The sequence below is a fragment of the Equus asinus genome, chromosome 28, assembly GCF_041296235.1.
Source record: "Equus asinus isolate D_3611 breed Donkey chromosome 28, EquAss-T2T_v2, whole genome shotgun sequence".
Taxonomy (NCBI): Eukaryota; Metazoa; Chordata; class Mammalia; order Perissodactyla; family Equidae; genus Equus; species Equus asinus.
Window position 1 is genome coordinate 18295378 of NC_091817.1, and position 14092 is coordinate 18309469.

At 59.2% G+C, this 14092-nt stretch overlaps 1 protein-coding gene across 2 annotated transcripts in view; it reads left to right on the top strand.

The window, feature by feature from the left end:
* The window catches only part of NKD1 (NKD inhibitor of WNT signaling pathway 1), an 85176-nt gene that overhangs the window by 69846 nt on the left and 1238 nt on the right, over positions 1 to 14092 (top strand). For both annotated transcript variants that reach the window (XM_044761257.2, XM_070500487.1), the window contains 5 exons: positions 3124 to 3230; positions 6545 to 6640; positions 11653 to 11800; positions 12302 to 12386; positions 13670 to 13797. In XM_044761257.2, coding sequence (XP_044617192.1) covers positions 3124 to 3230; positions 6545 to 6640; positions 11653 to 11800; positions 12302 to 12386; positions 13670 to 13797 — 564 coding nt within the window. The remainder of the gene's footprint in view (positions 1 to 3123; positions 3231 to 6544; positions 6641 to 11652; positions 11801 to 12301; positions 12387 to 13669; positions 13798 to 14092) is intronic.

Consider the following 14092-nt stretch of genomic DNA (forward strand, 5'->3'; position numbering starts at 1 on the left):
GGCCGTCAGCTGGGAGGCCCGTCATCTGCGTCTTTTGCAAAGCCAGCATTTATTGAGCACCTCTGCCTGCAGGCCACTGTGCTAAGAGGCACTTTTCTCATTACCCCTCCCAGTAGCCCTGTGAGGGAAAGACCGTTTCATCTTCATTTCACAGAAGAGGGTACTGAGACCCAGAGAAGTCAAGCGCCTTGCCCGAGGCTGCCCAGGCTAGTCAGCGGCAGAGTCCTGGTCTGAACCCAGAATGAGAGTCCAGATGTGCCCTGTCAACCGGGACACTCCACCAAGCTTGGCTGCACCCACTGGAGATGCTGGGGCCTTCCAGAGGGCTGCCCGTGTGCTGGGAATGGGCAGAGACGCGGCTCCCTGACTCGCCCAGAGAAACCTCTAGACCTTTCTGTCTCATTTTATCATCTTTTAAATGGGGATCACAGTAGTGCCTCTGCTTTGTGGTCTGGTAGAGGTGCTGTGCACTGCACCCTGTCTGGTCCCATGATGGGGACAGCTCTGGCCCAGCAGGACACCAGTGGATTTAGGATGGAGGAGTCAGGGTGGTCCAGGCTGCGTGCTTGGCTGTCCTTGGTCACTGGCTAACCCCCCAGCTGACTTCCCCGGGCTCAGCGTCACCCTGGAGTGGGGCACCCCCAGCTGTCCAGCTGTTTGCTTTGGAGGAGCAGGAAGGGCAGGACTGGGTTTTATGTGCTGCATCAGAAGTGGGCAGTGTTAGGACCCTCCACTGACAGCCACCTCAGTGGGATGATGCCAAGTGCCTGCTCCAGGGACGTCTCCGAGGATCACCTTGTTCCGTGAGACCACCAGGGAGGAGCTGGGTCTGTGACTGAGACGGGGCCTCTGGCCAGAGCCCCTGACAGCTCTAGGGACTTGTTGCCTTGCTGTGGGCGCACCGTGGGCTGGGCGCTCCCCCTATCCCGCTGGGTGGGCCCTGGATGAAGAGAAGGAAGGGGGCACCCAGGCCTGGCTGCCCCAGCCCCCAGGCCCAGCCGAGAGGGGTGCTGCGGACAGAGCCGGGCCAGCCAGTCGCCGCCGTGGCCTTCCTGTCCCCGCCTGCCTGGACTGGTGACCCGGAGCATCCTTATCTTTCTCTCCTCCTCCCTTGTCTTGCTCCCCACCCTGAGCTGGCTGCCTGTGATATGATGCTTTTGTGTCTGTGTGTTTTCCAAAAGCCTCAGGTTTTAGAACACTTTTAGAACAACTGTCCTGATTCCCAAAAATTGAATGGGAAGGGGACCTCATTCCCTGACTGTTCCTACCACTGGTCGGGGCCCCGTGTGCTGGACCCGGGGCCGCTAGCCCTCTCCCGTCATAGCTCTTGGAGCCACACAGAATCCTCTGGGAGGGGACTCGCATCGCCATTTACAGTTGGGGAAACAGACGTCTAGAGAAGTTCTGTGACCTGCCCTGGGCCACATGTGGAGGAAGGATCAGGACCCAAGTGGAGACCACCCTCTCTCAGGCGAGCTGAGAGAGGCCACACCCGTAACAGCACGCGGGGCCGCCCAGCGGAGTGGTCATGCGCCAGTCAGGCCGCTTGGGTTCAAATCCCAGCCCTGTCATTTACTAGCAAAGCACTCAGCCTCTCCGTGCCTCAGTTTCCCACCTGGAAAGTGGAGCTGCTGGTAGTGCCTGTCTCACAGGGCCACAGTGAGGACAGTGAGCCGAAGGACAGCGGTGTTCAGTCAGTGCTGCGTTGGGCCTGGTGCTGCAGGAGGTCATGGGCTCATCGTTACTCGCGGAGGCCAGCATGGTGTGAGGGCGCCGCCGGAGTGCCTCAGATAACTACCGGGAAGAGGGCCCTGGGCCCGGACAGGAGCGGAGCAGGAGGGCTGGGGCCTAGGCCCAAATGGGGAGCCCCGGCCATCTGTCCCCTGCAGCCACTCCTGTGTCCTGCAAAGCTGGGGGGTGTGAGGAGGGGTATGGTCCAGGGACTTGCCAAGCCCCCACTTCGTTTCCTGGCCTGGTGGCCTCACTTCTCCAGTCCCCCAACTTCCCGAGAAAGGCCACCCATGGCTGGGGCTGCTGTCCGGGCATCTCAGCTCCCCACATGGCCCTCCTGGGCCACCCTCGGGCCCTCGAGCGGGAGCCAGGCTCGGTCTGCTGGCCTGTGAAACAGGACGATGGCATCCTTGCCCCAGGACAGCTGAGGGGTCCAGTGAGAGAGGGGCTGTGAACACGTTCTGGAGAAGCGCGGCCCGGGCAGACCTGAGTCCCCTCATCAGGCCCAGAGGAAATGGGCAGAAGGGGCCGCAGGAGACCAGTGAGACGTTTGAAGATTGGATGGAGCCTCTTGGCTGGGCCCTTGGTCAGGGACAAGGGCCGCCACCCTGGGCTGCCCAGCCGGCACCTCCTGGGGGTACTCATGGGAAATGGTCTCCTTACGTCATGGGCTTTCACACCCTCCCTCCCACTGCTCCTGGAAGGCCACACAAAGGACCATGCCCTTTGGCAGAGGGAAGGACCCCCTAGATGAGCAGAGGCCGAATGAAAGGCACAGGGTGAGCTCGCTCCTGAAGGTCCCAGTGTGTGCGTGCCTGTGCCGATGCACACACGTGCCCTTCGTTCGCCCCCTCGGCTGAGCTCGGTTTCTGTCGCTCCTCCTGTCCCCCACCAATGTGCTGTCTGCTGGGCCTGGGCAGGCGCGTTGTTGAGGAGGCCTGGATGTCAGCACGGAAGACAGCGAGGCTGCGCAGAAAATGCCCGTGGGCCACAAGCCCCATCTCGGGGCTCCAAGAGCTGCCCTCTGCCCTCATCCACCTGCCCTTTGGCCTGACACTGCCCGGGGGCTGCAGGCTGCTTCTCTGGGCTGCAGTCAGAGCAGAGGATGCAGGCCTGAGAGGCCCGCCGGGCTAACCTGCGTGGCCAGCGTGGACACACCCTGGGAAGGGGTCTCGCCTGGGGCAGCCCCAGACGTTACCAGAGGCTGGAGAGCAGAGCGGTTTTGACTCCAGCAAACAGGCAGGACAGGAAGGGGCCCAGCACCCTGGCGGTCCTCCACGCGGGCCCCAGCCAAAGCCCCAGCGACGCGGTGGCCCTGCAGTCCAGCGGGCATCGGCCGTGGCGAGGCCCCGCACTCTCCTCCTCACGCTGCTTGCTTGCCTCCCCGCACAGTGGCCCTGCCCCCCGAGAAGCCGGGCGCGCTGGCCAGCGGAGATGAGAAGAGGATGGAGAAGTCAAGTGACTCTTGCCCGGGCTCCAGGAAGCAGCTGAAATTTGAGGTAGGCGCCTTTCCTGGGGCTGGGCCCTGGAGAGAAGGGTTTTCTCTTCTCGGGGGTGGTTTTCAAGGAGGGAAGCTGAGGCCCACGGGGTGTGAAGGCCCCTCACCTCCTGCGTGCACAGCCGCCCTGTGTGGCAGGCTCCTCCTGCAGCGTCAGCACAGGCCCCGAGGGCCCCCTGCTGCCCGCCCTCTCAGCCCTGGCCCCTGCCTCTCAGTGTGGGGTGGTGGCCAGAGGATCCCACTGGGCTGTGGCCCGTAGTCTGGCGGAGGGACGTGAGAGTGGACCAGGGGAGGCAGCACTCTGGCCCTGGCACTGCTGTTACTGCGCTGGGTGACCGTCTTCCTCTCTGGGCCTCAGTTTCCCCAACGGTGAAAGAAACTTTTTCTTCCAACTCCCGAGGCTGTTCTGGGGAACATATGGGGACTTGGGTGGCATGGACAGCCAGGAGGCAGGAGGCCTTGGGCAGGTCCCTGACTCTATATGGGACTCAGTTTCCCCACACAGTCAACAACCAAAAGGACGTGACCTCCGGGAACTCACAGCCTGTGCATCCTGCCCCACCCCCTGGACAGTATATGAAGCTCCTTCTGTGCCCAGGCACAGGGCCAGGTGCTGAGAGCGAGACCCAGGCCTGCCGCTTGGAGCTGACGCTCCTGTCCACTCTCCTTGTTCTCTCCCTCCCTCCTCCTCCGTCTTCCTTCATGAGCCCACAGGGTGCGGCTCTGGAGCCGCGGGCCGGCTTCAGATCCCAGCTGGGCTGCTGCCTCACTCGCCTGCCCTGTGAACTGGGGATAGGAACAATATGTGTCGTAGTGGGATGGTGTAGGCATGTTGAGTTAATGCTTCTCAAGTGCGTACGAGGGCATCCAATACCGAGTAAACACTTTCCTTCTTCCTTCTGATGAATGTTGATGGACACCTGCTGCTTGCCAGGGGACCCAGCAGTGACCTGGGTGCCATTCCTACCCTCAGGGAGCACAGTGTGGTGAGGGGGCAGATGAGTGACCCAGACCCAGAAAGGGCACAGTCGTGGGTGTGATGGGGATCTGAGAGCACGGGGTGGGGTCACCCAAGTCAGGCCAGAGGGGTGCGACTGGTGGACACGTTGGCGGTTCCAGACCCTCTGTGCGGCGCCCCCGGAGGGAGCAGTGGCTGCAGGCAGAGGCGGGGGAAGGCGAGGGGCCGCTGAGCAGAGGAGGAAGAGTGGGGAGAGGGGATGCACAGGGAGCCTTTGGGAGAACGAGGGCACTTTGGGCCGATGGGCGATGGGCGAGCAGGAGCAAAGGCCTGGAGGCTTTTGTTGTGTGGGAATGACAGGCTGCATTGTGTGGCTTGCATGGGGAGGGTGGGACTGAGGGGTGGTGACACCGGAAAGGGAGTAAGACGGGTCACCGAGGCCCTCAGCGCAGGAGCTGAGCGGGGCAGGCAGCATCCAGTTGAGGAGCTGGGCTTGCTAGCTTCTTCCTGAGCCCACCCGTGTCCTGCAGGTCTTCTGGGGGTGCCTGGAAAGGCCAAGGGCCGAGCCCAGCAGCAGAGGGAAGCCCAGGCTGACGGCTCGCCTCCCTGGAAGCCCCAGTGGGTCTGTGTCTGGAAAGGGGCTGGCTCATAGCCTGGGACCCCTCCATGGTCCATGAGTGGTCCACCTGAAAGTCCAGGTGGAGGGACAAGAAGATGCACGCGATAGATGTGGGACAGTTACTCAACTCGAGTTTCTGAACTTCCAGCCCCAGCTGTCTGTGGAGCCCAGTGCGGGGCCGGGAGAGGGAGTCATGTAGATGCTGTGTGACAGCGTGTGTGCACGCTTGCATGTGGACGTGTGCCGGGTGCGTGCTGCACCCTGTGCAACGGTGCCTCGGAGAGCAGAGCGGGCGCTTGGCAGACACCAGACAGGCATGTCACAACTGAGGGAAGGCTGACTTTGAACTCAGCGTGGGCCGCCTGAGAACCGCTCGGGGCCCTGCTGGGAGCCATGGAGGCCGGGCAGGGGCACACGCCCCCCGGGTCAGAGGCTAGGCACCACTCCTCTCTCGGGGCCTGAGCGTGCCCTCATGCTGGGCCAGTCTGGGAGTGGCGAAAGGAGGGGTGGGCCGAGGCCAGACGTGGAGCAGGTGTTCTGGGAGCGCCTTTGCTTGTTTTTGTCGATCTTATGCATCGTAAAGGCCCTTTGTGGAATCTCCTTCCCCAAATGGCCGTCCTCCTAGAACTCTCCGTCTGGTGTTCCACCAGCCCCTGCATACGTAACGCCCGTGACTCAGCTCACACTGCCCAGAATCCCTGTGGCTGGACATCTAGGGTGGTGTGGGCAGTGATAATGAAGTCATTGGTCTCTTAATCGTTACAGCAAAGACAATAGCAGCTGTCCCATTAATTGGGCTTTTTTGTGTCAAGCAGTTCCCATACCTGCTTCCAGTTCCCCAGAGCAGACCCTGGGCGAGGACCTGGGAGGTCACTCAGGGAGCAGGGAAGGAGGGAAGCCAGTAAGAGGTTAAAGAGTAGATCACCACCAGGGCAGCTGGGCCTCAGTCCCGGGGACCCTCCGAGAGCCATGCGGAGTGCACTCAGATTTGCCCCCTGTCGGGGCAAGGAGGCTGGGGTCTCATCCACTGGCTCGGCCCCTCCCTCCTTCAGGTCTCGCCTGGGCATTCAGTCCCCGGCTCTCAGGGCTGCCCTCGGAGCTGCGGTCAGGCACTGTCTACCTCAGCCACTGCAGGGGAGCACTGGTGGACTGAGGGCACGGGCCAGTGAGTGTTCCCAACAACCTGATGAGGTCAATGCTGTCATGTTCCATAATTTACACGAGGGGAAACGGAGGCACAAAGAAGACACACCTAGGGTCACGCAGCTGTGGAGGGCCATGCAGGGGCTGGCACTTGGGGCTGACTCTGGCTCTTACTTGTGGCCCTCACCTGCCTCCAGGCCAGGTGCCACCCTGGGAGTCCCCCCATGGCTTCCCAAGTTACTGTTCCCTGTGTCTTCCAGGTGCTTCTAGCCCTTGGCCCAAGTTCAGTCTTCCTGAGGCCGCAAAGCCTCCCCTCAGACCTCTCCCCCTTGTGTTTCCTTTGCCTTCGAAGACCCAGGGACTGTCTGGCACCCCTGCCGGCGTCTCTTCCCAAGCCAAACCTCCCGTCCCCTCTCCTGCCCCCTCTCCTGCCCGGCCTGGCCTCTCTCTGGCTCGTCACGTCTTGTTCATTGTGCTTTTCCTTCACACAAGGTCTGGGGGGCCAGCGAGGCCGCAGCAGCCCGGTGGCCCGGCCTCCAGGTGTCACAGCCTCTGGGTGACCAGCCACGCCCGTGTGTTGTCTGCTTGTGTCCAGGAGCTACAGTGTGACGTGTCCGTGGAAGAGGACAGCCGGCAGGAGTGGACCTTCACCCTGTATGACTTTGACAACAATGGCAAGGTCACCCGCGAGGTGAGTGTGCCTGCCTGGCCTCCCCCAGGCACAGGAACATTCATTCTGCGACCACCACTGCCCAGCCCCTTCTCCTGAAGTGGCTCTGGCTGCTGAGGGCAGGCTGACAGGCAGCTGTGAGGGGGAAGAGGGGCGGAGGCTGCTGCAGCTTCAGGGCGACCTGGAGGGGCTCCCAGAGCTGCCCGGTGAGCAAGGAGAGGTGACAGAGAGGAAGGGGCCGGCCGGGCTCCTCCCTCGCTGGGGAAGGGGCGGGAGGCAGGCGCAGAGCCCCGAGGCCTCCCTGGAGGAGGACCCTGGACCCCAACAGAGTCCTGCCCTGCTTCCTTCTCTCTGTGGTCCTGGAGCTCTGAGCCCAGGCAGGGACCACCCCAGGCCACTTCCCACCTCAGCCAGTCTGTCCTGGAGCTGGGGCCCAGTGGGCACAGGAAGGCCAGGCAGTGACTCCCTCCACAGGTACACCCCGCCCCTAAGGGCAGCTAGCCGCTCTGTTCACTGCCTGTTCTTCCTCCCCTCCCCTCTGCATGCCTCTCCCTCACCCCTCCTCCCATCTCTCTCCTCCCTCTGCATATTGAGCACCTGTTGTGTGCCTCTACCGTGTAGGTACAAGGACGGGGGGGGGGGGGGGGGGGGTGCAGCCGACACAATTCCTAGCCTGTGGCTCTGACAGTGTGTTGAGGGTGGTAGATCCCACACAGCTGTAAACTGGGATGTGTTCAGTGAAGGAAATGAACAGAATGGTGTGACAGAGGCTGGCGGAAGCATCCAGGGAAGGCTTCTGGAGGAGCCAATGCGGGAGCAGGAGCTTAGCAGCGAGCAGCATGCAGAGCCCGGGGAGAGTCCTGGGCACCGCAGAGCGGGTGCGCTCAGGGTGTTGGAGGAGACTGTGCGGGGCTACCCATCAGGAAACATGGCCACGGCCAGGCACCGGCAGGGCAGTGATGCCGGCCTTGGGGGCAGGCAACCTGGCTGCAGTGCCAGGGGCTGGGGGAAGCCTGCGGGGGGGGGGGGGGGGGGTGCCTGAATGGCGGCCAAGTGTCTGCCTCCCCTCGCCCTGGGCCCTGGTGTCATCCCTTCTGCCTCCTTCTTTCTTTCCCTCCCCTGTCCTCTCTGACCTGCTCCCTCCCCAGGAGGCCTGTGTTCAGGTGTGCAGCCTGTTAGACATCCGCACAGAGGTCTGAGGTGAGCAGGGCTGGCTCTTGTCGGCACGTAGGGCTTCAGGGGTGTCCCAGAGAGCGTTAAGTGCTGCTGTCTTATCTCCCTATCCAGGGCTAACTATTTTCTCTGCAGATAGTATAGGCGAAGCTGCCAGGGGGAGACCTGGTGAGAAAAGGCCATGTTTTAGGGATGTTAGAACAGGTTGGGGAAGAAGCTGTAACTTATAGTCATCTGGGACTCTTTGGGATGTAAATGACACAATCCCAGGAAAAAAAAACCCAAAAGGAATATATTGGCTCATGTAACTGAAGTCTAGGACACTGACTTCAGGCATGGCTGGATCCAGAGGGTCAGTGTCTCCAGGACCAGGTGTTCTTCATGGCTCTGCTCCCTCTGTGTTCCTCTGCTATCTGTCAGGCTCCCTCCTTGGCGGTAACAAGATGAATGCTGACAGTTTTAGCATCTGTCCCATCTTCTCAGAACCCCCTAATTCAGAGTGGGGGAAAGTTATTTGATGCAAGAGCCACATAGACTGAAAGTGGGAGGACGGATGGATTTGGCTCACAAAATAAACAAGGCACAGTTATTAAGGGAAGGGGGTAGATTCTGGGCAGGCAGAGCCCCCAGAAGGACCTGGTGCTTGGGAAGCAGTGGAGACTCTCCCTGGTATGGTACCCTGTGGAGATGGCAGATGGTTTAGGTGAGCCCCCCAAGTCCCCTCCAGCTGCCGTGCTTTGTGGGAGGGATTACTGTTTTTCTGGAGCAAGGAGCCACTGTTCCTCCCCAGCCTGTTGGGAATGGCAGCCGGGGTATCATTATCTTCACAGGGAAGCGTGTCGTAGGCTTGAAACCTGGGTAACTGAGCTGGATTGGGTGGCCTGGCTGTTTGTGAAGGCCGCGCAGGGAGCAGCCAGGCTGGGCTTCTCCGGGACGTGGGGGCGTCGCCCTCCCTTCTGACATGTGCAGCGGCCAAGACATCGCTGCCTCTGGGAGCTGCTCGCTTCCTCCTTTCTGCTTCAGAAGATGCTGAGAAGCCTTCCGTGCTGCCGTCAAAGGGCTTGCCCCCCTTGGAGGCTTTGCGGAGCCTGTGGGCAGGCACTGCTTTCCGATTCTGCATCCTGCCCTCTTGGCAACGAGAGAACTAGCAAGGAAGCGGGAGTTTCCAAGGAGGGTGCCCCAGCCTGGCCTCGGAGAAAGCCTTCCCTGGACCCTGTCTTCCTCCTGCTGAGGAGTGAGAGCTTGGCTTTCAGTTGAGGGAGGACCCAGCCTGGTGTTTCCCCTGGTCTATTTTTAGCCCCAAAGCCACTCCTCAAATCTGGCTATAAATACCGCTCACCCCCCCCCCCCCGCCCCGCCCCTTACACTCTGGCCATTAGCATGCGTGTTCCTGTGCCAGGGCGGACGGCTCCCACCTCGCCACAGCCGCAGCCCAGAGCTGGTGTCCGGGCCGACCTCCTGACTCAGAAGAAAGTACGTGTTCATCCTTCAGGCATTCTTTCCTGCAGTTCATGTCCAGGAGCACCTCATCCTGTGTGCAGCCTTGTGCTGGGTTGATTTTCCAGCTAGGATTGCCAAAGCACGCTTGTTCTTAGAGCCTGAATCAGCTGGGACCTACTGGGATCACCCACCAGGGCCCCAGGCTGGTATACAATGCTTGGTGGACGATGCTGGTGGACCTCACTTTCCTCATCCGTAAGATAGAGACAATGATGCCCCCTTCATGGGCTTCCTAAGATGGTGAGAGAGAGAGTGGGCAGACATGGCTGTGCGGAGCAGCTCGAGAGAAGGAGAAGAAGGGGGAAGAGGAGACATCGGTGGGCCTCACCAGAGATGCTGGGATCGCCCAGTGAGCCATCAAGGGAGTGGCTGGAGCCTGGATCTCAAACTAGTGGCCCCCACAATCCCAGTCTAGCCCCTAGATGTTCTGGCCCAGACCCCCTAAGGGAGTCTTGTTAAAAACTAAATTAGCACAGGCAACAAAAGTAAAAGTAGATAAATGGGAATATGTCAAAATTAAAAACTTCTGTGTATCAAAGGACACAGTCAACAGAGTGAAAAGCAGCCTGTGGAATAGGAGAAAATATCTGCAAATCATCTATCTGATGAAGGATTAAGATCCAAAATATGCAAAGAACTTCTACAACTCAACAACAAAAAACCAGACAACTCAAAAAATGGGCAAAGGGCTTAAATAGATATTTCTCCAAAGAAAACATACAAATGGACAATAAGCACGTGAAGAGATGTGCAGCGTCTCTAATGATCAGGGAGATGCAAATAAGAACCACAGTGAGACACCACCTTACACCCATTACGACGGCTACCATTAAAAAAATAAAGAAGGAAAATAAGTATTGATGAGGATGTGGCGAAATTGGAACTCTTATATCCTGTTGGTGGGAATGTAAAATGGTGCAGCTGCTGTGGAAAACAGTATGGCAGTTCCTCAAAAAATTAAACAGAATTACCACATGATCCAGCAATTTGACTTCTGGGTATATACCCCAAAGAATTAAAAGCAGGGTCTCCAAGAAATACTTGTACTCATGTTCATAGCAGCGTTATTCATAACAGCCAAAACCCAGTGTTCATTGATGAATGGATAAACAAAAAAATGGAATATACATACAATGGAATATTATTCAGCCTTAAAAAGGAAGGAAATTCTGACATGTGCTGTAACATGGATGATCCTTGAGGCCTTTATGCTAAGTGAAATAAGCCTGTCACAAAAGGATAAATACTGTGTGATTCCACTTGTATGAGGCACCTAGAGTAGTCAGATTCATAGGGACAGAAAGCCAGGGGCTGGGGGGAGAGAGGAATGGAGAATTGAAGAAAATTAAATTAATGCTAGTATCAAAGATTCTGAAGGTTTAAGGAGATTCTGGATTGCTGGCTTCTCTGGGATGACCCTCAGCCCTCATGGCTACAGGGCAAGTCAGCTGAGCTGGGCGGCTGCCACTCCTTCGGGTGGGACAGGGCCCCAGGTGGCCCCACCATTCCCATGGCCATGGTAGTACTGCCACCTCTGCCTGAGGGCTGATGGGTGGGGCCTCAGGGAGGGCTGAGTCCGTCATGTTCATGAAGTCACTGACCATCGATCGGTAAGCCTGACCTATGGAGAACTAATTAATACCTTTTCCAGCGGTTTCCAACATCATTTGAAGCAGGAAGCCTCTCCTCAGACAAACAACCTTAGCAGATGCTGGGGGACCTGGTCCACCCCTCCATCCCCCGATTAAAAGTCTCGAGATGCCTCAGAGAGCATGGCTTGGACACCGCTGTTCTGGTTGAGGGTCACTGAGGCTGGAGAGGAGAGGAGATGTGGTCAAGTTCTCACGGCGGTTTATCTTTAGGGACACATCCGCTTTTGCACTTTTCATTCAGAAGGTGCTCATCAGACCTGAGGTCGGTGCTATGGATGCCCCTCCCCCAATGCTCCCTGGCCACCTCCAAGTTCACCTGATGCTCTGATGGATGGGACCCTCCCTAAGAGCCTTCTCTGGTGCCGGGGAGCAGGCTCAGCCCTTGCAGGACAGCCCGGAAATCTGGGGGCTGTAGCACCCCCAGGGGCGGCACTCAACCAGCGAGGGATGAGAGTTTTCTGCAGGCCCCGGTGTGCCTCAGTGCCTCCCGAGGCCCCAGTGTGCCCGAGCTCCGTTGTTCTTCCAGCTCACTCGCTCTCCCTGCTACTCGCTCCTGCTTCCTAGGATCCCCTCCCAAATGAACCTCTTACGGTCCTTAGACTCAGCTTTGGGGGAGCCCGAGGGCTTTCACCAGGCCCTCTGATTCCTGTGTTTTAAGTGCACTGTGGCTGAAGCCATGTGTGGGCTTCTGCTTCCCTCCCCATCCAGGACATCACCAGCCTGCTGCACACCATCTACGAGGTGGTCGATTCTTCCGTCAACCACTCCCCGACGTCCAGCAAGACGCTGCGGGTGAAGCTCAGTGTGGCCCCCGATGGGAGCCAGAGCAAGAAGAGCATCCTTCTCCATCACCCTGGTGAGGGCTGGAGGGCCGTTCTGGTCCAGCTCTCAGCAGGGATCAGCGCCCCCTGGGAGGGGTGGACGGGCATCCTGGGGGCTTTCTCTGGGAGCGGTTTTGTGGACAGGTGGGATTGGAGCGGGCCTTTGAGGGAGTGGGGTTTGGATAGGTGAAAGGCCCTGCGTAAGCAGAGCGCTGGGGTGGGCATGGGCGTGGAAGCGGCTACAGGAAAGGCCTGTGTTGTGATGGGGTCAGGGGCACAGGGCCTTAAAGGCCAGCTCAGGAGTCTGGCGGAGGGGGTGATTCCAGGGGAGGAGGTAAATGGGACAGGTAGCTGTGAGACCCCTCTTCCTAGTCCTGGCTCTGCAGACCCTCCCGCAGAGCCATTGTGAAGCTGCGTGGGTCTGCTGTCAAGGGCTGCGTGCCAGGCGGCATAGAAGACCTGGGCGGGGCAGGAGGCTGGCAGGCACAGGAGCAGGCTGCTCACCAGGCTGTGTCTGGGGCGGGCGGGGGTCTCAGACCTGCAGAGCACCAGGCCCCGAGCGGAGACCAAGCCCACTGAGGAGCTGCGAAGCTGGGAGAGGAAGCAGCGGGCCCCGCTCAGGTACGGTGGGGACGGGCGGAGGCGGCAGCCCAGCGCACCTGAGCACGTCTTGGGCACCAGCTGTGTGCCTGCACCTGAGAGATTCTAGCAAGAGGTTCCGGTCTGTGCTCGCTGCAGGGGCAGCGATTTCAGAGGACAGGCTCAAAATCAAACTCAGTTTGTAAAGAGTTAAATGTAAGCCCGCACTGCCCCACCCGGAGCACTGCGGGCCAGGCCGTTCGGCCTTCAGCCCCATGGGTCTGGGAAGGCGCTCTGGCCTGTGCGCGTGGGTTATCTTTGGGGTCGGGCAGCCCCTCAGGATGTGGGACGTTGGTGTTTCTGCAGGGATGCGCACATTCACCGAGCTCCCTTCAGTCCCGCTCAGGGCAGGCCTGGCTGCCAAGTGGGTTATGAGAACCTTCATGTTCAGGCTTTTTGGATCTCTAAATTGTGGCTAAGGGATTGTTAATGCTGCAATTACCCTTCACCTGTTGTTATTTCTTTAAATGCGAGGAAGGAAGGAAGAGAGGGAGGGAAGAAAACGGAGAGACTGTTTAAAGAAAAGCACTGAGTGAACAGCAATATACAGTAACAGAAGCAGGAGGCGTGAGGCCATGAGGAGAGCTGTCATGAGAGTGGACAGGAGATGGCTGGCGTTGGAGAGACACTAGCTGTGGCTGTCCAAGCAGGGCACGCAGCGTGACGTGGGGAGAGGGCAAGAACCGGAGGCACCCAGGCTGGCTGCAGATGTGGGGGTTCGCTGGGGTGAGTGGGAGGCGGCGGTGGGGCAGGCAGCTCACGGAGGCCCTTGAAAGAGAGGGGAAGGAACCCTGAATCCTGCAGGGGGCGAACGGTGGCCCCCGGCAGAGCCTTTCCCCGCCCCCTCCTTACACTCACACTGGGCAGATTTACAGGGCCTGCCAGCCTCAACTCCAGTGGTCTGGGGGCTTCTGCTGCCCGCAGCCCCTGGGGACCCAGGCAGGAGTCAGGCCACATGCCTAAACATATGGTTTGAAGGCTGGCTTTGGGGCATCCTTAAGTTTTGACCAGTAACCCCCCTCCTTTGCTGTGGGCCTGTTCAAAGCGAAGTCTGCATCCAGTCCTCCCGGGGGCCTGTGTCTCCATGGCAGGGGAGGAAATGGAGGCACAGAGTGCCAAGATGACCCCTCCCTCCCCACCCTCTTCCCAAGACCCAGAAGGAAATTAACAAAGGGTCCAGAAGGATTTGTCCTGGTGGCTTCCAATTAGCCCGTGGGGCTGTCCCCACCGGGGTGCCCGCCGGCTTACTTGCCTTCCTGTGGTAGGTTCCAGGGTGACAGCCGTCTGGAGCAGCCCGGCTGCTCCCACCGTTGCGTGGACGAGAACATCGAGAGGAGAAACCACTACTTAGATCTCGCCGGCGTAGAAAACTACACCTCCCAGTTTGGGGCTGGTAAGGTGGCGCCTGCACCTGCAAGGCGGGAGGGAGGGGGTGGCGGGCGGGCGGGCCGTGGTTACTGTTCCCCCCTGCTGGGGGAAGGCAGAGCTTTTATTAGACAGGTTAAAGATGTTATTGGAAGAGATGACATTAAAAATGTTTAAAAAATTAAAGTAATACGTGCACAGAGTTGAACAAGATCAGATAGTAACGGAGGGCTTATAATACAATGAAAAACCATAGGTCCGTGCTGCACCCCGCCCACCCCCACCCTGTTCCCCTCTCTGGCCTTTCATCTGATGAGGACCTG